The sequence below is a fragment of the Populus alba genome, chromosome 1 (genome assembly GCF_005239225.2).
Source record: "Populus alba chromosome 1, ASM523922v2, whole genome shotgun sequence".
NCBI classification, from domain to species: domain Eukaryota; kingdom Viridiplantae; phylum Streptophyta; class Magnoliopsida; order Malpighiales; family Salicaceae; genus Populus; species Populus alba.
The window spans coordinates 10,831,166-10,852,202 of NC_133284.1; the positions used below are offsets into that span (position 1 = coordinate 10,831,166).

Here is a 21,037-nt window from a genome sequence, read left to right on the forward strand (position 1 = left end):
CTAGATTGGTTTTTATATGTTTTAGGATTGATTTTTAGGTTTAAATAAATTGAAAAATAGATTTGTGAAGTTAAAAAACCCATAGCCTTGATATTTCCACTTACATGTTTTTTGTTAAGTGAAATTGATCACAAAGATAATGCATACCCCCTTGTCTTTTTCTCCTTCGGTGTCTCTGCTTTGCTTTACCTTTTATAGAGCCAGAGAGCTTGCTCAAAATCAGTCCCTGTTACAGTCCTGCATTTACAAGACTGTTAATAAATCCACGAGCGGGATCGTGGGCAAAAGATATGGTCCATAATAGGATCGAATTGCTGTAGTTTTAGCTGTTGAATAGGCTTTCTCCAAGCGAAATGAAAGGGATAATGAACAGCTCTTCAAAACGAGGCCGTTTGTGTCCTTGGGAATGATTATTTTTCACTTTGATCCCTGAACTTCTGACATTTATCAATCAGATCCTTGATTCTATTAATGAAATAATTTCAAGTCCAATTAAGTCTCTAAACTTCTAAATTATGTTTTCTTGGCCCAAATTACTATTTATTCCTTTTTTTATTTAAAAATTAGGTTATGGAATACATATGCATAAACTTTTTGATTTGTTCATAAATGTTTTCTTAACTATAAAAATACATGGAAAAAACATAACTAGTTTTCTTTTATTGTAGGCTGGAATGCTTCAACGACTGCATGCGTTGGACAGAAGCAGATTGCAGATCCTTCCACCCTCTAGTAAAGCTCTAAATTACATAGTCTAGGTGTTGGGATAACTATCAAGGGTTTCTTTTTCTTGATAACGAGGCCATATTTATCAGATAGTTCCAGCACTCCTCCAACTGGCAGCTTCCACTCAAAGGAGTGCAACAATGAAGCCTGTAAATACATCAGCATGTTCTCTGCTAAACGGAGTCCTGCACAAACCCTCCTTCCCGATCCAAATGGGAGATACTGAAAGTTGTTGCCCGAGTAATCAAATGTGCTGGTTTCATCCTTCAAAAACCTCTCTGGTCTAAACTCTAAGGGACTGTCCCACAGATTAGGATCCCTGTGAATGGCGTAAACATTCAAAAAAACTGTAGTGCCCTTAGGAACGGTATACCCTCCTAGGGTGCATGATTGCCCTGAAAAACGGGGCACTAAGAGAGGCAGTGCAGGATGCAAACGAAATGTCTCCTTCATCACAGCATCCAAATACCGTAACTTGGGCAAGTGGAACTCTTCAACAACGTTGTTCGCTCCAACAACTTCTTGTAATTCTTCGTATACCTTTTGCCTTACCTCTTGATGCTGCATTAGTCGTGCCATTGTCCATTCGATCATGGTTGTAGTTGTGTCAGTACCTCCCACGAAAATGTCCTGTGTATCAAAAATAACATTATTTTTAACGCTAGCTAGATGCATGATTTTGATCAGCAGCAGACTTGATAGATAGCAGCTACATCAATTATTTTGGGAAAAGCACGCTTTGCTCGGTCTGAACTTTCTAATCACCCTTTGTTAAGGTGGTCTTGGAAATTACTGATGCTTGTAGGTCCATATGTTTCCAAGACAGATTCACGAGTGACTCAATGTTCCCAAGAAATGATACTTCTGTTTTATCTACCAGTAAGATCTAGAAACATACCATTAGCATGGCTTTAAAAGTATAAATAAGAACTGAAATTAAAGTAGAAGAATTTTTTCTTAAGAAAAATTAAAGTAGTCATACCATTAGCATGGCTTTGAGTTGGTCCATCGTAATTGATATTGCAGCATCTTCATGCTTGGTAAGATCCAAGAGAATCTGCAAGAAGTCTTCCCTCTCATCCATATGTGCCTTTTCTTCATTCAAACGTTGCTCAATTGCAGATTCAAGAAATTGATCGAGAGTGACTGCTAATCGCTTTGATTGTCTCTCTATACCTTGCAAGTCAAACCTAGCCAGAACGGGGAAAAGGTCTGAAACATTAGGTTTTCCTAATAGCACCATCATCTCTGCTGCATGACTCCGAAACAGTGCAACGAAATGAGTCCATTTCTCTCCTTGGATTGTGCCACCCCCCAGCAAACTTCTCAGGACAGTATTTAGGCTTGTTACATATGCCAATTCACCAAAGTCAATAGGTTTGCCAGTTTTATTATACACTTCTCTAATAGCCTTTTTAACCTCCTCTTTTCTCAGTGCATAAGAAGCATCAAGTCTATTGCCTAGCATTTCGCGCACCATAACCTTGCGCATCTTTCTCCACTGAGGACTGTAAGAGGACCAAGGGATATCGTTTCCGCCGTATGAGAACACCCGGGCGGAAATAGGTGGATCACGATCAGCAAATATGGTATCCTTGTCGCGAGCCATTTCTTTGGCTAGTGGTGGTGAGCTAACCACCATGCACAATTTGTTTCCGAGGCTTAGCTTGTAGATAGGGCCATAGACCCCAGCTAGTTCAGTGAATTTCTTGTGGAGGTCATTACCAAGAAATGGAAGGTATCCAGCTAATGGCAAGCCACGAGGACCTGGCGGAAACGGAGCAGCGACTGCCTTCTCTGGTTTGATATTGTTCCACAAGAACCAGAACATTGTTATTATGGTGACTGCCATGATGAGAAACAGTTTTTGTCTCTCGTTGCTAGCATCCCACCACCGTGACCACAACCCAGTGACCGTGTTCAACATTTTGGTATTTTTGGGTGCAAATTAAAACTTAGCAGTGAGACCTTTAAGAATGGAGTGTATATAAAATTAAAACTTCTGCCATTTTATTTCATGACTTTCGAGCCAGAAAAATGATGAGAGAGCAGTCTATCACATCAATGTGCCGTGCTTCTTCTACTTTCAAATCTTTATTGATACCAAGAGGTCATTTTCAATAGGCATGGTAATGCTGTTAGGTACAGGGCTGCGCCCGGATCAAGCGAGACAGCCAGATCCATCCAAGGTTGCTGTGTCTGTGTCCGGTGCTAATTTTACAGATGGATTCACTTAAATTTAAATTAGATAAATTTAATAATATTATTATAATTAATAAATATTATTATTTATATTATAATTAATAAACTTAAAAAAATATTATTAATATTATAAAAACAGCCATAAATTTAATTTAAAAAAATTTAAAAACTTGAATCAGTTAGGTTTAATATTATTATTAATATTAAAAATATTACTATTGATATTATAATTAATATTATAAATATAACTCTTGATAGCTAATTTAATACTTTTAGACCTCGTTTCATAGACAGGTATAAGATTCTTGGTACTTAAACTTTTTTAATATTGTTATAAAAAAGAATTGACTTATATCATGTCACGACATCTAACTAGTCAAACAGACTCCTTTAACACTGATGCTTTAGGCGGGTGTGTTTTTTTTTTTTTTGAAGTTAAGTTGTATTTTTTTTATGCCTTTTGGATTTTTTTTTAACTTCTTTCTTTGTTTTTTTTTTTATAACAAAATTTTTAGGTGGGTTTTTTTTTTTAAGTTGTATTATTTTTTTATGCCTTTTGGGATTTTTTTTTTGCTTCTTTCTTTATTTTATTTGTCTTTTAACAATTTTTTTTTGTTTAATTTAGTTTATTAATGTTAATTTTTTATTTAGTTATCAGATTTTCATAACATGTTTTCCGGATTTAACGGGTTAACCTGATTTGACAAGTTAACCTATAATATATATATATATATATATATATATATATTTTTATTCTTTTTAATTATTTTTTTTGTTTAGTTTAATTTGTTAATGTTAAATTTCTTTCTATTTATTTATTAGATTTTCATGACACATATCTCGAATTTCAAGGGTTAACCTGGTTTCACGGGTGAACCCAGTTAATTCTAGGTTGACCCGTCAATTTTTTTTTTTTCATAAATTTTTTTGTTTAATTTAGTTTGGTAATGTTAAATTTTTTTTATTTAATTATCAGACTTTCATAACACAGATCCTGGGTTTAACAGGTTAACATGGTTTGACGAGTTAACTCGAATTTTTTTTTTAATTAATTTTTTTGTTTAGTTCAGTTTGTTAATGTTCACTTTTTTTGTTATTTAGTTACCAAACATTCATGACACAGATCCCGGGTTTAACGGGTTAACTTGGTTTGACGAGTTAATCTGAAATTTTTTTTTTGCTTTTTTTTTCTTTTTAATTATTTTTTTCGTTTAGTTTATTTTGTTAATGTTAAATTTCTTTCTGTTTAGTTTTTTCTTCTTCTTAGAGGTTTATTTTATTTTATTTAATTAATTTAGTTTATTAATATTAAATTTTTTTCTAAATAGTTCTCGGCTAATACCTTTAGTTTTTCTTTTTGTTTTTATGCCTTTGACAGTGGACTGCACAGTGCAGTCCACAATGAAAAGGCTGATGCCTTTTGTTTTTTTTTTAATTAATTTTTTTTTGTTTAATTTAAATTGTTAATGTTAAATTTTTTTCTATTTAGTTATCAAACTTTCATGACACGGATTCCGGGTTTGACAGGTTAACCTAATTTGACGAGTTAGCCCAGTTAATTCTGGGCTAACCCATTAATTTTTGTTCATTTTAATTATTAAACTTTCACGATGCGAATTCAAGGTGTGATGGGTTAACCTGGTTTGAAGGGTTAACCCAATTAATTCTTATTTTTTTTCTTTTTAATTAATCTATTTAATTATCATACTTTTATGACACGACATTGCAGCCAGACCCGCGTCCAATGCTATTAGGTATGGTATTGCAATCCAAACACTTTTATGCTAAGGGTTAACCCAAGTTTAATGTTATTATTAATATTATAAATATTACTCTTGGGTCAGGCGTTGCAACCAAACCTAAGACTCTTGAGTATAACTTTGCAAAAAAACCTAATATTTTTAGATTTTAATACAAAAAATAATTGACTCGCGACATCACACGGGGCATGTAACTAGTAATATATTAAAAGAGCTCAAAATCTCTTTTATTGTTTATCCGGATTCAAAATATTGTAGATTAGAGTAATGATAGCTATCCTTTGCTGTAAATTGTAAAATATTATAAGGGTAGCGAGAGAGGGTACCCTCCAAGTTGAATTCCTTGGAGGGTATTATAGGTATTTTTGCATCGATATTTATGAGCCCCACATGATCACAACAGGGCGGTCAAAATGCACATAGCCACACATATCGCTTTATGTAATTTGATTTTTGGATGATTTTTGGTCCTCCGACTAGCTAATTCACACACACATATATAAAAGGACAGGGCCACATTAAAAATGAATAAGGACAAGGCAACACATTAACTGACAATGAAGAACGTGCAAATGCTGTCTACAAGAAAGAAAAAATCAAATGGCATGGATTTTTTTTTTTTTTAAATGTATCGTGTACAATAACTAATAAAATATACATTAAAATATATTTTTAATTTTTTTTTTACTTCAAATTAATATTTTTTTAGTATTTTTAAATCATTTGATACACTAATATCAAAAATAATTTTTTTTTTTTAAATATTATTTTAATATATTTTTTAATAAAAAATATTTTAAAAAATAATTATTATCGTACTTCAAACACACTCTAATTCCATAAATTTCCCATTCAAAACCAGCTTTCCAGACTCTATCAATTTTATCTCCATTGCTACTTATATCTATTTATTGTTTAAATATAATCTAAAAAATAACTAATAAAAAATATTTTAATTATTCCATGAAGGCTTTCATGGGGCTACTAGGGAATCGTGTTGGAGACAATTAATATAGCTGATATCGCTTGATCTAATTAAAAGGAATTGTACAATGAATTCGGACTTCAAAATATATGCATCAATCCATTGAAGTTGAAGTCCGTGGAGGGTATTATAGATATCTTTGCATCGATATTTTTGAGCCTCACCCACATTATCAAAGCAAAGCTATCAAATGCACAGAGCCACACATCGCTTGATCTGATCTGATCAAAAGAAATCAAGTAGCTAATTCACAGCCACACACACATGCATCAGAAGATAAAGACAAGGCAACAATAAATGAATGGAGATATTTTTTTAAAATGCATATATTTTATGTTATTTTAAATTCAGAAGGTGGAGAAACGAGTAGCTTTATCTCCTCTGGAAAATGGTGAAGATAATAATGATGCGTGCACAACTTCTTGGAAACCGGATCTCTCAATTTGATTGAGAGCTTATTTGATGTAGTGTGGATATAATTAGTTTTTAAATAATTTTTTTTATGTTAAAATATATGTTAATAATATTTTTTTATTTTTAAAAAATTAATTTTGATATTAATATATTAAAATAATTTAAAAATATTAAAAACATATCAAATTAAAATAAATAAAAAATAATTTTTAAATTTTTTAAAAAATACTTAAAAAATCCCTAATATTCCGAAAACATGCAGCGAATTCTTGAAAATGACGGATATTTTTTTAGGCTGTGTTTGTACCTGTATTTTGGGAAATTTTGAAATTTTTTTTTTAAAATTAAGTGTGGTTTATATTTTTTAAATCATTTTAATGTGTTGATGTTAAAAATAATTTTTAAAAAATAAAAAAATATCATTAACATATATTTCAATACAAAAAATTATTTAAAAAATAATCATTACCATACTACCAAATACGATATTAATCTATCCAATCTAAATTGAGGTCAGTTGGGTTGGGGAATTTCAGGTGGGGAGGTCTCTGTGTACTATTGAGAACAGGAAAATTTAGATCGAGTCCGTTCCTCATGACAAGCTGCGCGATGGTACTTTTGATCTCCTTTTACCACTGGGCTACCAACATTATTTTGATGTTATCGTTTCATGATTAATCCACCCGCACACATGCCACTTATCATGGCTTCAACTAATGGGAAAATTTGATTTTTTTTTTTTAATGTTTTTAAGATTGTTTTTTTATATATAATAAAAAAATAAATAAAATATTATTTAATGTTTTTTTATATAAAAAAATATACTTTTCACGGCATAATAATCTTAAAATTAAATAGGAAAGCAGATAATGCCCAGGTACACAGAGCATCAGCGTATTGATTATTGCAAGTACATCTTCTGCAATCTACTCGTAGAGAGCTGGATTGGATAATCTTGGTGTTGGAATTGCAACAAGAGGGTTCTTCAGCTTCAAAACAATCCCAAACTTCTCCGTGAGATCCATTTTCTTACCTTGAGGTAATCTCCAATCAAAAGAATGCAGAAGTGTAGCAAGGAAATACAGAAACATCCTCTCCGCCATTGCTATCCCGGCACAAATTCTCCTTCCGGACCCAAACGGGAAATAATTGAAGTCACTTCCACTGTAGTCAAATTTAGTGTTCAAGAACCTCTCCGGTTTGAATTCCAGAGGATTTTCCCAGATTGAAGGGTCCCTGTGTACTGCCCATACATTGACAAAAACTCGAGCACCCTTTGGAACAGAGAAGCCTCCAATAGTGCATGTTTCGCTAGGGCAATGAGGGATTAGCAGAGGGAGAACTGGGTGCAACCTCAATGATTCTTTCATGATGGCATGTAAGTATGGCAGTTTGCGTATGTGAGACTCCTCCACTATGTCGTCCTCGCCAACTACTCTGTCCAATTCATCTTGAGCTTTTCTCATTACTTCTGGCTTGTTCATAACTTCAGCTAAGGCAAACTCAATTGCGTTGGAGGATGTGTCTGAACCACCGACAACCATATCCTGTCATTGATTAACCAAATCTTTTAATGAATTCCTTGCGGCACCACTACCGAAACTGATTCTATAATTCCCTAGAAAACCAGGATTTTGAAAAGAAACGAGAACATAATCTTTGAAGAATTAGCATGAAATTCGCTATTATTTGTAGTTTCTGCAACAGCTCAATTTGGTTCCACAATCATATCATATAAGAGCAATTCTAGACTTTAGTATTTATACCCAATTATTTAACATGATTCGATTCTCTTAAGCAGCTATTCTAGAATTTCTTCATGCCTTCAAACCATCTTTCCTTCTAGCTAAAATGATATTTAGTTGTGATTCTTTTCTTTTATATATATATTGGAGCACCACCAAACCAAACCCACCCTAATCAATATCACCACCGGTGAAAAGTATATTAAATGAAAATCAAACTTATGCATGTGGTTAGTGCTGCATGATTTCTTTTCAACGACAAGAGCAATAAAAAATTCCGACTTAAAAATATATATAAGATAGATGATATATTAAATTAAACTTATGCATGTGGTTAGTGAAATAAGATTTCTTTTTGAACAACAAGAACAATAAAAAATTTAAATTGTTAAGTAAGATTTAAAAAATTATTTATATGCTTTTTATACCATTTAACTTCACTTAAAACTTATATATGTCCTTAGTATCTTATATTAAATAAAATAATAAATAATAAAATTAAAACTCGTTGCCATTAAATCATTAAAATTAAGAAAACCCGTCTAGTTGAGGTTTACCTTCTTATATTTAAACTATCATCTGCTCAACTATTAAACATTCAAGTCTCGGTAACGACAGGAAAACCAGTTAATCACGATAATCGCAACACTCGTCCGGCTAGCATGATGCCTCGTAATGGCTACGGCGACAATCGCAAGCAGATCTGATCATTTCATTATCATCATGAAGAGAAAAACATACCATAAGCAAGGCTTTGATCTGGGTCATGGTTAATGGCGTCTTGACATCTCCTTCATCCTTCACTTTCAACAGAAACTGCAGAAAGTCTTTGCTACTCGCCCCTGCTCTATCCCCCAACGCATCAGCGCTCAATTGTTTTTCAATCATCCTGTCAAAAATCTGATCAAACTTTGGAGCCAAACCACTCATCTTTTTTACAAGGCCTTGCAAATCGAATCTGGCCAAGGCAGGAAAAAAATCTGAAATGTTTGGCGCCCCCAATAACTCAGTCATGTCAGCCACAACCCGCCTAAACTCAGCACCTAGGCGACCCCTTTCTTCACCTGGGACCGTGCCACCCCATAACATGCTCGTTACAACATTCAATATTGTCAGAAAAGTTTGCTCTCCCACGTTGATGAGCGACCCGGGCTTACCATATATGTAAGAAATGATGTTTCGCACTTCGCGGCGGCGAAGCTCATAAACCGAGTCTAACGTTGAGTTGCTGAGCATTTTGAGGACACAAACTTTTCTTAGCATCCTCCACTCTGGCCCATATGGGCTCCAGGCTATATCTGACCCACCATAGGCTGCTATCCGGGCAACATCAGGCACATCACGGTTAGCAAATGTTATGTCATGGTCTTTAAGAACTTCGCGAGCCAAATTAGGGGAGCTCACTATGATGCCAAGCTTGTGGCCAAGCTGCAGCTTCAAGATTGGTCCGTAAGTGCGCGCTAGCCCAGCAAAGTATGTGTGAAGATCTGGGTCAAGAGAAGCTAGGTTGCCAATTAATGGGAGCCCTCTTGGACCAGGGGGTAGAGATGGACGTCCCTTCTTGGATCCGGCACGTCTCCATGCATACCAAATAATAGCAAAGAGAGCCAAGAGAGTGACTACTGTGCTTGTAGAAGCATCTATATTAAAATTTTCAAGAAAATTTGTAAGGGGGGTCATGGTTTTTGATAACAACAGGGGAGTGAATCTCAGAGAAAGGGAGGAGGTGGTCTTTATGGACACGGAAATCGGCACTTTATGTAAGGCTTGGTCTGTGTTGTAATACGATCATCAAACACACCGATTCCCCCTCCTTTGAGAATGCTGACATTTCACATCAAGTTGAAGGCAAAGGGGGGTTCTCAAACGAGGCAAGGAATCTTCGTCTTTTGTCTATATTTATTTTAGCTTTTAGTATGACTTACTATTTTCACTATTCCGACGATTGATGCAAGTTAGATTAAATTATTTTTAATAAAAAAAATATTACATGATAAAAAAACTTAGATCATAAAAAATCTAAATCATGTGTATTCGTTACACAAAATTATAAGATGACATTTTTTTTTTATATATAAAAATTATTGAAGTATTGATATATTAAATTAATTTGAATGAGCATACATTAATTACTTATTTATTCACAATCCAATCATTATTTTGATGGTAAAAAATCAATGGAGATGATTTTTTGGATCCAAAAATTTCATTTCCAAATCATTTTTTTTTTATATATAAAAAAACACCATCAAATCGTTTCTAAACCATCCAATAACAAACCCAAAAATATTAAAAAAATAAAATTCAAACTTAAATTAAAAAAAAAAATTATGAGCCCCCCCGTCTATCTTTGCGTGCAAGTTTAGACACAAAAAAACACCACATCAAATTCTTCTTGTTGAATGACTCCTGTTAGAACCAATAATAATGATTTTCATAAATAAAAAGTGATCAAATTGAAAAATTTTCTCTCTTTTTTTTCTCTAATTAAAAAAATATAACAAAAATTAATTTTTGAATCAAAATTAAAATCACGAGGAATAAAAGATCTTTTTTTAAGAATTCTAGATTGAGCATATTTATTTCTTCTTGTTTTATAATTTTTTTTTAAAAACATTTATCTACTCTTAAAATATTTTGATAAATTGATTACTAGTTTGCTATTAAAAGCTGTGATTGAAAAATAATATTGAGAAAGAAAGAAAAAATTTAAATCAAAACAACATTGTTAAAAAAAAAAAAAAAAAAACTAACGGGTTACAACCATGTTTTTGACCGATCTTACTATGTTAACCCTCAGCCGGATTTTTTATTTTTTTTAACCCAATTTGATTTCAAATCTTAAATTAGTTAGATTTCAAATAAAACTTATAAAGCCAAATCAGGTTTAAAAAAATATAATTGCATCGATGACATGCAAACTCCTTGTGGCGATGTTATAAAAACAATTTTTTTTAAAAAAAAAAAAAATCAGAGAAAGACGAGAAGAGATCGAACAGTTAAAATTTTGAATAAATAACTTTTTCGGGCGGTTGGCATTTTTTATTTGGAATTTTTGGATATATTCACTTACTCTCTCTCTTTTTTAAAAATAATATATATATATATATTTTTTTTTTAAAAAAAAAATAAATAATTTTTGATATCAACATATCAAAAAAAAATTTTAAAAATATATAAAAAATTATTTAAATAAAAAAAGTTCAAAACTTTTGGAAACGAATTTCCAAAACACTCCCACCTCAACAGCTCAGGCGAAGCTACCAAAGGCAAAACTTTGTCTCTCTCAGAAACTGCTGCTAGTTAAATTGAGATGGTTAAAAAGGCTCTCAGGCAAAGCAAAATTAAATAAATGGGGACAAGAAGTTAGGCAAGATTTCGATCTATCAGTTAATTGTCTCTTCATCATTTGCAAACTATTTTTTCTCTTTCATAGAACCAGCTATCGCTAGACTACTTGCTAAATAGAGTTTGTTTTATGAATTAAGACTCAAAACAAAATTCAAAATAAGGCAAGACACCTAATTTTGTGCTCTTTTGTGATTGTTCTTGAAAATGACAAATAATCCTTATATGAACATCATATATTATTTTGGGAGTTACAAGGTGTTTATAAATATGATAGCAATATTTTTTATTTAAAAAATATATCAAAATAATAATTTTTTATTTTTAAAAATTATTTTTAATATTAGCACATCAAAATAACCTAAAAAACATAAAAAATATATTAATTTAAAGTAAAAAAAAAAACTAATTTACCATTGCATGACCATGCAAACTTCTTTCTTTTTCTTTGTTTTGTCGCCATACTTTAACCTCTTCTCTCTCGGCCCCCCACCCCCCCCCCCTTAAAAATGCCACACAACACACTATTCTCCTTCCCTACAAGTATATCATATTCTTCAACTAAAAAAAAAAAATATACTCAGGTCTAATTATCTAAAGACGTTAAAAATCTAGTGTAAAGAGAACAACATAAGCATATTTGGCCAAAGAGTATAACCACGATGGAAGATTGGGATTAACATAAGAAAACTAATGGCCATGATCATTTTACCAAGAAAGGTTCCAATAGCTTAATCTTTGTCTATAAATAAAGGGGCAAAGCAAGAAACAAAGAGAGTCAACTTAGAGAGAGAACACTCCAATTTAAAAAGAGATAAATGAAAAGAAAAGTTTAAGCCGAGAGAAGTGAGGTTAGATTGAGCTAAAAGGTAGGGGAGGTGAAATAAAAAGAGGAAGAGCACAGAGAGGAGAGGAAAAAACCAAAATAAAAGAAGAAAAATGAGAGTTAAAATGTTGTGTTTCAATATATATTGAAATGTATGTATTTGATTAATATTAGGTCGGCTTGTAATATTTTTAATTGATATCATTAGCCTCCATTCTGGAACGACTAATCACTAAGATAATGTTGATACCAAGGTAAACACCTTGGTATCATTAGCTTCCATTACTCGGAATAACTAATCAAGTTCAAGTCAATGTCGATGCCAATAACACCCTATTGATATCATTTGCTTCTATCACCTGGACAACTAATCAAGTTCAAGTCAATGTTGATATCAATGTTACCGCATTGATATCATTGGCTTCCATAACTTGGACAGCTAATCAAGTTTTCCATCGCCTGGATACTTAATCAAGTTTTCCATCGCCTGGATACTTAATCAAGTTCAAGTAAATATAGATATCAATATTATCCTATTGATATTATTATTTTCCATCATTTGGACAACTAATCAAGTTCAAGTCAATATTGATATCAATGTTACCCCATTGATATCATTAGCTTCCATAATCAGAACAACTAATCAAGTTTATTTTATTTTTTTATCAGGTTAATATCAATAGCAGTCTAGCTAACATCATTAGCTTCCATTATATGGATAGCTAATCAAATCATTTTCACCCTTTTTTCTTCTCATTTTCTTCGACATTCCTATCACATAAATCATAAGTTATAAAAATTAAACTAACAATTATAAAATTTTACCGCCTGCTTAGTATAGGTGTCAGGCACCTACCTTGAGCCTGTGCACATGTTATTGTTCTATATTATTTTTTGATCCTTATAGCCCCTTTGTACTCCTAGAAATACAATCATCATCAACAATGTAACCAACATCAACATTTGATTTCAATTCCCATTTAACCATTATTTCAACCAAGAACAAGGAAAATCCATATTACATACACATGCATATTTCCTTTTTATGTTCATCCTTATTCTTATAGTTTAAAATGTTAACATTCTCGACTAACAATAATTCCAAGTAAGCATTATAAATATAAAAGTCTTGATTGGTTTAGTCTAACCAACCCAGAATATTGTTTGATATTTTAATAATAACAAGAGTTGTAGAACTTGATCTTAAGTTTAGTTTATCCTTTTGGACCTATACCATTATCTTTCTTACTAATATTTCTCTCATCTTTCTTATCCTTTTCTTTTTTCTTTTTCTTTTTCTTTTTCTTTTCCAGCCCCTTTTCTTAATCTTGAGGGAGGTATTTATAGGATTTTATTAAGGTTTTGGGAGATCTTAAATCCATTTTTAATCTCTTAATATTGAGGGGAGTGTTGTGAACCCTTGATAAGAATCCATTAAGAAGCCTTTGTGCGTGAACACATAAAAACCAAATCGTTATTTGCATGATAGTTGCACTGTTAGGGTTGACGAAGTGACCTATTTTTGAGGCCTTGTCGAAGCAATTCTGAATTTACCGTGGCTTGAGACCACTTGAAATCGGTAGAGAAGGTGCACACCTTTCATTTGGATTACCTTGCTCAATTTGAACAGGTTTATAACTCCATATTTATGTGTTTTGAAATTGCCAACTCGATTAGCCAAAATTATCAAAAAAATAGAGGTGCAAGTTGACGAAAAGTCAACGTGTCATTCACCTTCTCTCATTAAGTCTGAATGAGTAAACGTCATTAAGGATTCTTAATTTAGGATTTGACAAATTTCAATTAAGTCCATATTCTTTCAATTGCTTTTAATTGTACCTATAATTACTTCCAAACTTTTAATTTCATGCAATTTCACTTTTGCAAAACTCATTCACCCTAAAGTTGACTGTTATTTTTATTTTAGTCCTTGATTTTGAATTTGTACATTTCGATTCTTAATTGATCAACAAACTTTTAATTTTTTCAATCTGACCCTTTATTTTCGATCAATTTTAGCCCTTACATTCACCTATCTTTTTTTAGTTTTGTTCCTTGTATTGGATCTCTTTCAATCAAGTATCTAATTACTCAACAAACTTCAATATTTATTATAAATTAAATCTCTTATTTGACCAAAATTAATTCTTAAAAATTACAATTCAACCTCTAGACTTTAATTTCTTCTAATTAAAGCCTAAATTAACATAACAAATATTTTTTTCTTGATTAAGTTCTCAATAAATTTAATTAAACCTTGAAAATTCAAATTGAGTCTTTAAACATCAAATTTTGAATCTTCCTCTTTACATTGATTTTTTCTTTGCCAATAAAGCCTTTATCAATCAAAAATACACTATCAAATTTTTCAATATTATATACCTTTATCTTCCTCAATTAGTCTTAGATATTTTCTAGGTGTTTGGTATATTCTTCTGACTAATATATTTTTTTTATTTTCTTCAACATTTTTTTTAAAAATTTTCTTTTCTAATTTTTTATTAATGTTTGGGGGGTCCCAAAATAAATAACAACACAGTTAACTCAGCTAATGAAGGAATTATTCCAAGCTAGAGCATGAATCAATAAGGAGATGGTTTTAAGAATCAAGAAGGAATTATTCTTCTGCCTCTCCCAAAGAGAAATCCTTAACATCACTTGAGATTAATTTGATTATTTTTTACAATGAATGTAAACAATTTCAATTCTAAGAATTGAATCCGTGATTTTTTAAGGTCATTATTATTTGGCGTATATAATCTCTTTGACGTGGCAGTGCCTGAGTATTGATTTAACAGTCATCATCTGAGATTGTAATGCTTGGCATAATAAGTCACCAAAATAAAAAAGAAGTCAAAATCATGATGCGTCATATAGTCTCATTCTACACGAGTGTAATAATGTTATTTACCAAACAAAATAGTGTGATAATGGAGGCTATGGTTGACATTATACGAAGAAAAAAGAACCAGAATAATTGTAATAAAGCAGCAAGAAAAAAAGTCCCTGCTGAAGATGAAACCTTCGACAGATTACTCCAACTGGACAACTTGGTTACGAGAAAATGACAAAAGTCAATGCCAACGCCATCATTTTGTTCTACAGTGCTTTTCAACAAGTTAGCACTCTGGAATTTGGTGCTTCGGTAACCCAAATAGCAGAAGTCAACAAAGAAAACGCAGGAAAAGGTCACTACCGCAGCCTGAAATGATACTCTCAGGCTCCCTGGAGAAGAGAGCTGTTGTAAGTTCAGAGCAAAACCAAGAGATTCTTTTACATAAATACCTTGAGGTAAAAAGAAACTCTACATTCTTCATATTGTATGGTCTTCTAGATACAACATTATATAATCAATGATTCTAGCTATCTTGTTTTATACATAAATTCAAGGACTACCTCCGCAATCAAGGGGCAAATTGTCCAACCACGAATCATCCAAGAGAGGGTTCGAAGGTTCCAACTCGGTGGGCCATTCTGAACTAACATCTATTTCATCATAGATAATAGGTTTACATTTTCCATCATGACTTTGGGTAATGGCTTGTAACCAAAGATTGCAGTGCGCAAAAAGCAAATCGTTGAATTTTTCAAGCTCCGCTCTGTTACGTTTCTTGGTGTGTACGCTCTCAAAGGTGCTCCGATTCCACCTGCACCAGTGGGAACTACAGGGTTGGCTAAGTATCTTTATTGCAACTCTCCGCAGAGTGGGGATTTCATAGCCATATCCAGCCCACCAATCACCTAAAGATGCACATGGCGATAAAAATGAGATTCTAATCTGCTAACTTATAAAATATCTCAAAACACATGAAAAATACGGGAACAGCCCAGGATAAAGGAGCCGCATTTACAGGCACCCAAAGGACACGTCAGGGATCTCCAAAGTTGATTCAGCCTATTCTGACAGAGTGTTCTAACGGATAAACTATATCACTTAATGATTCTATTCTGATCAACAGTAACCTCGTATGCCAACAAGTACTATCTCCTGTTGGCTGTTGCTTTGGTTTTCCGATCCCAAGGCGCAAATGTAATGGGATATTTCGTTTTACCAAGTACTTTTAATCCCCATGAGAAGAATTGATTGATAATGAATGAGCTTAAACATACCTGGGGAATTCAGCGTCCTTCCCATAATAGCAAATTCTGTACCAAGAGCGCCTTGTGCATTTATGTATATTGGGTGTTCTTTAGTGATTTCTATTTTATCTCCATCTGTTGTAGCCATCTTTATCATAGTTTCTTGAAACCCATTCCTCATCCTCAAATCAATCTTAAAATTCGGGTTATAGAAAATTGAAGGATTAAGGAATGCTGCGGCTGCCTGTAATGGGGAGTGAAGCTGCTTATTCCATCCTCGATCAATGATCTCCCAAATTGGCATATATTTTTCTTCAATACCCTTATAGTATGCCTTGATTGCAGACTTTGCCCTCTCTATTCCCTCATATATATAGCCCATCGCAGGCATGTCCCCATCAACAATCCTTAGAGTTTTAATAAGAGGTTCAGACACACTGACAGCTTCATGTGCAGACTTCCAAAAGCGATCTTGATACAGCAAGGATTTGATAGCTTGAGCCTCAGGATGTCTACAATGCATGGATGATAGACATTCTGATTGTGAAAACATGTTCTTTAGATTGTCCTCCTGAATAACAATGGCCCTTAAGGAGAGATAATCAGCGACAAACCTACTAATTCTTGGTCTGATCAGTTCCCTTCCACCAGTGAACTTCCTCATCATGTTCAAAGTCCATGCATGGCTATACATATAGCGTGTAATGGTCTTTGCCTCTTCCAAAACCATCCCCATCCACTCTTGTTTACCAATATCCTCCAACATCTTATCAATACAATAAGAAGCACAAGGCGACCAAAACAATGAGTTGTATTTGGACATGAGAAGCTTCCCTGCACATACATAGCTGGTTGCACTATCTGTTATTACTTGTACAACATTTTCCACACCAACTTCCAAGACAATTGACTCAAGCAACTCGAACAAATAAGTAGCATCATCTTCATGACCTGATATATCAACTGACTTCAAAAATAGCGTCCCTTTTAGGCATGTGACTGAAATTACAATAATTGATTTGTTCCTACCATCAGACCAGCTATCACACAAGATTGTACAACCTGTTTCTTTCCACTCATCTCTGTATTTCTTGTAACAATCATGTATGTCATCTTTCACTTTTTCCAGGAGGGTAGATCTCAATTTTTCATAACTTGGAGCTCTATAACCTGCCCCGCATTCTGCTATAGCATCCACCATTTCCTGATAGTATATGGATTTAGAAGCACTAAAGGGAATAGAATTGTGGAAGAAGAACACACCAATTTTCTTATCAGCATCGTCCTGCTTTTTCTTTCGAGCATCATCCACTTCTGGCTGTGCACTAGGTGAAGGACGTGGAAATAACAAAGAGGGGCCGGTGCTACCATGTTGTCCACTAGATCCATGGTTAGGATGTGAACCACCACTGGCTGAAGAGCTATTTTGTTGAGCAATGGCTGCCCGGTCCACCCTCAGTTTCTTGGGAGTTTTCTGCTTCTTGGGAGTGCTTAATATAACACGAATGTGATCCCGCACATCATCTGGAACTTCTGCACAGGGTACTATATCTTTGTTCTTTATTTGAGCCAAATGAAACTTCATTCGGTATACACCTCCACTGAACTCCCGAAGACAATAATTGCATCTAACCTTCTGTCTCGTGGCATCCACAAGAACACAGTGCTCCCAACATGCATCTCTTCCACGAACCATAACTACTAAAACAAATCGGAATATCAAATTTAGATGAAAAAACAGGCATCAGGATAAACCACATTTGAGGCAACAGCACTATAGGTCAGAAGTGATTAAAAAAGATAGAGATTTGATGTAAATTAAAATGTATAAGATGAATGCAAGACTCTCACATTTTGCACAATAAAATCATGAACAGTAACACGGTGGGCATATCACCCTCCAGAGTAATCCAGCAAAGGATGTCACACCGCCTTGGCATATAAGGATCAAATTTGAGCCCAGCAAAGGGCAAGCAAATGCATCAGGAATTTACCCCTCCCCCCACTCTTATCAAGGCAAAACAGATGAAGTGGCATCAAACAACTTGGTTAGATTGAAGCAATGCCAAAGAAACCTTAGCTCTTAAACACAGGAATAGTTAAGACCTTGCTTTCACAGATGTAACTCGCACAACTGGCAGATGACATCAAGTTTAGAATAATAATAAATGCTGATCGTCCAAAAAGCTTGTTTAGCTGCAAATAATCTATATGCAAATTAATAAAACTGACTCTGCAAAAATGTTTCACTCTAATTTGGTAGCTCCAACACAATATTCTCACATATACCATCTTCTGATAAACCTGGACCTTCATATTTTTCACATTTCTAACCTTGACAGTTTCATTTTCTTCAGAAAAAGAAAACTTAAAATTCTATTAACAAAACAAAAATCCCTTTTTTACTGGCAATAAACTCTTTTTTTAAAAAAAACAAAAAACCCTTTGATTAACGCTGCATATTAAACACTGACTGACTTGTGAAAAAGATCATACCACACCATAACAGTCCGCATAAAATCCCAGTTTTTAACAAGTACACAACTTCGTAAATTCTTGGTGATATAGCTTCTTCTTCTTTTCCATTTGTTTTCCTTTTGATAAATGTTTCCATTATTTTTCTATATACGATAGAATTCAAGTTGTTAGATCTCTTTAAGTACAAACACTTGACAGACTTAGAGTACCATCAAAAAAATTACAAGATTAACAAAAATGAAATGCAAAAACTCGAAAGCTAGAGAAACAAAAGGGGTGGTAAATCCTTATCTAGAAAGAAAGCTAGTAAAGATAAGAAGAAAAAAAAAATTATTTTCCTTTTGTTGTTACCTGGATCCGATTCTTGTAAGAAAAGGAGGGTGGACAGAGGAAAATTCGGGGGTTGGTCGGAATCTGGAGAAAATTGTGGATCGGCGATTTGGAAGGAAGGTAAGAAACGAGGAAATGGAAAACAACGCCGATAAATTAGTTGAAATCGTCTTTACTACTTTCACGTGATTAGTGCGTGGCTCCTGTTATGCTGACGTGTACTACAGAAACAGTTCCTATTGGAATTGGAATAGGAGCAGAGCAATTCTTCGTGTTTTTGTGATTTCTATTCACGGCCTCACAAATTTACAGGCCCGCTCTATGCTGCGCATTCTATTAAATAAAATTAACGTCAAAAAAAAATATAGAGTAAACAGAATATTATTTGATAAATATATAGTATACATAGAATAATATATTATTATTATTAAATTAATTCTAATGAGTCAATTAAAATTTGATTTTTTATTTAATATGTATAAAATTAAATTATGTGAGAGTTATTATAACATAATATAGTCGACTTGACCAGTCCAAAAATAACGTGTCCGTCAGTAAAATAAAGCTTGAGAATGAAGTTGATAAAAAAAATATTCTGACCCAACTTCTTACCTAGCTTAGTTTTAAAATTAAACTTTGTAAAAGTTGTATTGGTGTGGTCCATTTAACCTAACTAATTCAAAAACATCATATTTGATCGATAAAAAAATATGAGGATAAAATTAAAAAAAAATTAAAATGAAATTGATCGAAAATAAATCTCTTGACTCAACTTCTTACTTAAATCAGGTTTAAAATTAAATTATATTAGAATTATTCTGATACAATTTAATTAACTTGATAATCTAACAAATAACTCTAATGATTGTTAAAAAAAATTTGAAGAATAAAAAAAAAAGAGTATAATTGAAAAATAAAAGAAGAAGAAGAGTTCCACTTTTGATATAAAACAATGAAACTTCATTATATTTTTCAAGTTTTTGTATGAGGTAATTGGTATTGCTTATCACTTTATATATATATCATAAAACCAAAATAAATATTTCTTGTTTTGTTGTTGATGCTTTTCTGAAAATTCGTTTATTTTATTATTATTTTAAATATATTATAGTTAAAAAATATATATAAAAATCTAGTGATTATAATATGATTTAATTATAGTAGTGAAAGTGGAACAAGAATGGTGATGAAAAAAAATTTGTACTGGAAGTTGAAATGATTGTGGTTGTGAAGGTGCCAGTTGTAATAAAGTATTATTAAATTAATGATAATTGTTATTTTATTGATAAATAGCAGTGATAATAATGGATGGTGATGATGTGATATTATGAATAGTATGATAATTATAAAAATAGTTATAGTATTAATGTGAAGGTGTACAATTTTACTTAGTTGAGTCAATTAATAACAATTATATTTAAAAAAATTTATATAAGTTATTTTTATACTAATATTAATTTATTTAAAATGTTATTGTTCTTATTTTATTAGTTTAGCATTAATATTAGATAGGTGATTCTCGTTATAGCCAAGTTAAATTTACTCTAACAATAAAAAAAATATTTTTATATTGTTTCCAAATTTCTATTTTAATTATAAAATTGTTTACAAACAAAATTAAATGTTATAGTTCAATCATATGTATTCTGTTTTATTTTTTTTTTCAAAAAGAAACTTTACTACAATAACATCACATAGCACCTTGATGTTCTCTAAAAGGATTAGTATAGCTGGGGAAGTTTACTTGCCATATTATCATCTCTAAAAAGATTAGTATTTCATCATTCCACCCAATGCTCACTCAACGAGAAAGCTAATCTGGCCTTCTGCTAGACGGTGGACAACATTAAGAAAAGCAAAGTGAATTCAAGAAATAATATCAAGTGGAAGAGAAATGAATTCCTATGTGCTACACTTTCCATCAACATGTCCAGATTATCATTTAACCACGAGGGTCCAGCCAATTATTCGCTACTGAAGAAGCTGCATTGGAACATGAAAATTCTGCATACCACAGACTCGATTCCAATTTCGTTATATAATTGATCAACAACAGAGAGATTTGTCAATTGGAATACTCATTCAAATATGAGGAATACACTCCATGATGAGATTGAATTATTTGCATATTGCCAAATTGAGA

General features: G+C 32.6%; 3 protein-coding genes across 7 annotated transcripts; all 3 read right to left on the bottom strand.

Annotated features, from left to right (window-relative positions):
- Nucleotides 1-634: 634 nt before the first annotated feature.
- On the bottom strand, nucleotides 635-2,757 carry LOC118036098 (flavonoid 3'-monooxygenase CYP75B137-like). Its single transcript, XM_035041799.2, has 2 exons — nucleotides 1,709-2,757; nucleotides 635-1,356 (listed from the first exon to the last, which is right to left on the bottom strand). The coding sequence occupies exons 1-2, from the start codon at nucleotides 2,651-2,653 to the stop codon at nucleotides 730-732; spliced, it is 1,572 nt and encodes a 523-aa protein (XP_034897690.1). The 5' UTR covers nucleotides 2,654-2,757; the 3' UTR covers nucleotides 635-729.
- Nucleotides 2,758-6,912: 4,155 nt separating this feature from the next.
- On the bottom strand, nucleotides 6,913-9,700 carry LOC118036099 (flavonoid 3'-monooxygenase CYP75B137-like). The gene is made up of 2 exons (XM_035041800.2): nucleotides 8,574-9,700; nucleotides 6,913-7,634 (listed from the first exon to the last, which is right to left on the bottom strand). Exons 1-2 carry the CDS (start codon nucleotides 9,510-9,512, stop codon nucleotides 7,014-7,016), a joined length of 1,560 nt encoding a protein of 519 aa, XP_034897691.1. The 5' UTR covers nucleotides 9,513-9,700; the 3' UTR covers nucleotides 6,913-7,013.
- A 5,514-nt stretch (nucleotides 9,701-15,214) lies between these two features.
- On the bottom strand, nucleotides 15,215-19,142 carry LOC118036100 (uncharacterized). Of its 5 annotated transcripts, none has more exons than XM_035041802.2 (4): nucleotides 18,916-19,142; nucleotides 17,938-18,093; nucleotides 16,117-17,787; nucleotides 15,215-15,747 (listed from the first exon to the last, which is right to left on the bottom strand). In XM_035041802.2, the coding sequence occupies exons 3-4, from the start codon at nucleotides 17,780-17,782 to the stop codon at nucleotides 15,392-15,394; spliced, it is 2,022 nt and encodes a 673-aa protein (XP_034897693.1). In that variant the 5' UTR covers nucleotides 17,783-17,787; nucleotides 17,938-18,093; nucleotides 18,916-19,142; the 3' UTR covers nucleotides 15,215-15,391. The 5 variants fall into 5 exon arrangements, with proteins under 5 accessions (XP_034897693.1, XP_073263323.1, XP_034897695.1 ...); XM_073407222.1 differs by having other exon boundaries at nucleotides 17,938-18,707; XM_035041804.2 differs by lacking the exon at nucleotides 17,938-18,093 and having other exon boundaries at nucleotides 16,117-17,784.
- Between the last annotated feature and the right edge of the window lie 1,895 nt (nucleotides 19,143-21,037).

Excerpts from the sequence above, each read along its gene's own strand:
- LOC118036098 (XM_035041799.2), bottom strand. The coding sequence starts at position 2,653 with ATGTTGAACACGGTCACTGGGTTGTGGTCACGGTGGTGGGATGCTAGC. Across the intron at positions 1,357-1,708 it reads AACTCAAAGCCATGCTAATG|GACATTTTCGTGGGAGGTAC; the intron begins GTATGACTACTT and ends TTTGATACACAG.
- LOC118036099 (XM_035041800.2), bottom strand. The coding sequence starts at position 9,512 with ATGACCCCCCTTACAAATTTTCTTGAAAATTTTAATATAGATGCTTCT. Across the intron at positions 7,635-8,573 it reads AGATCAAAGCCTTGCTTATG|GATATGGTTGTCGGTGGTTC; the intron begins GTATGTTTTTCT and ends AATCAATGACAG.
- LOC118036100 (XM_035041804.2), bottom strand. The coding sequence starts at position 17,782 with ATGGTTCGTGGAAGAGATGCATGTTGGGAGCACTGTGTTCTTGTGGAT. Across the intron at positions 15,748-16,116 it reads AAGGACGCTGAATTCCCCAG|GTGATTGGTGGGCTGGATAT; the intron begins GTATGTTTAAGC and ends GTGCATCTTTAG.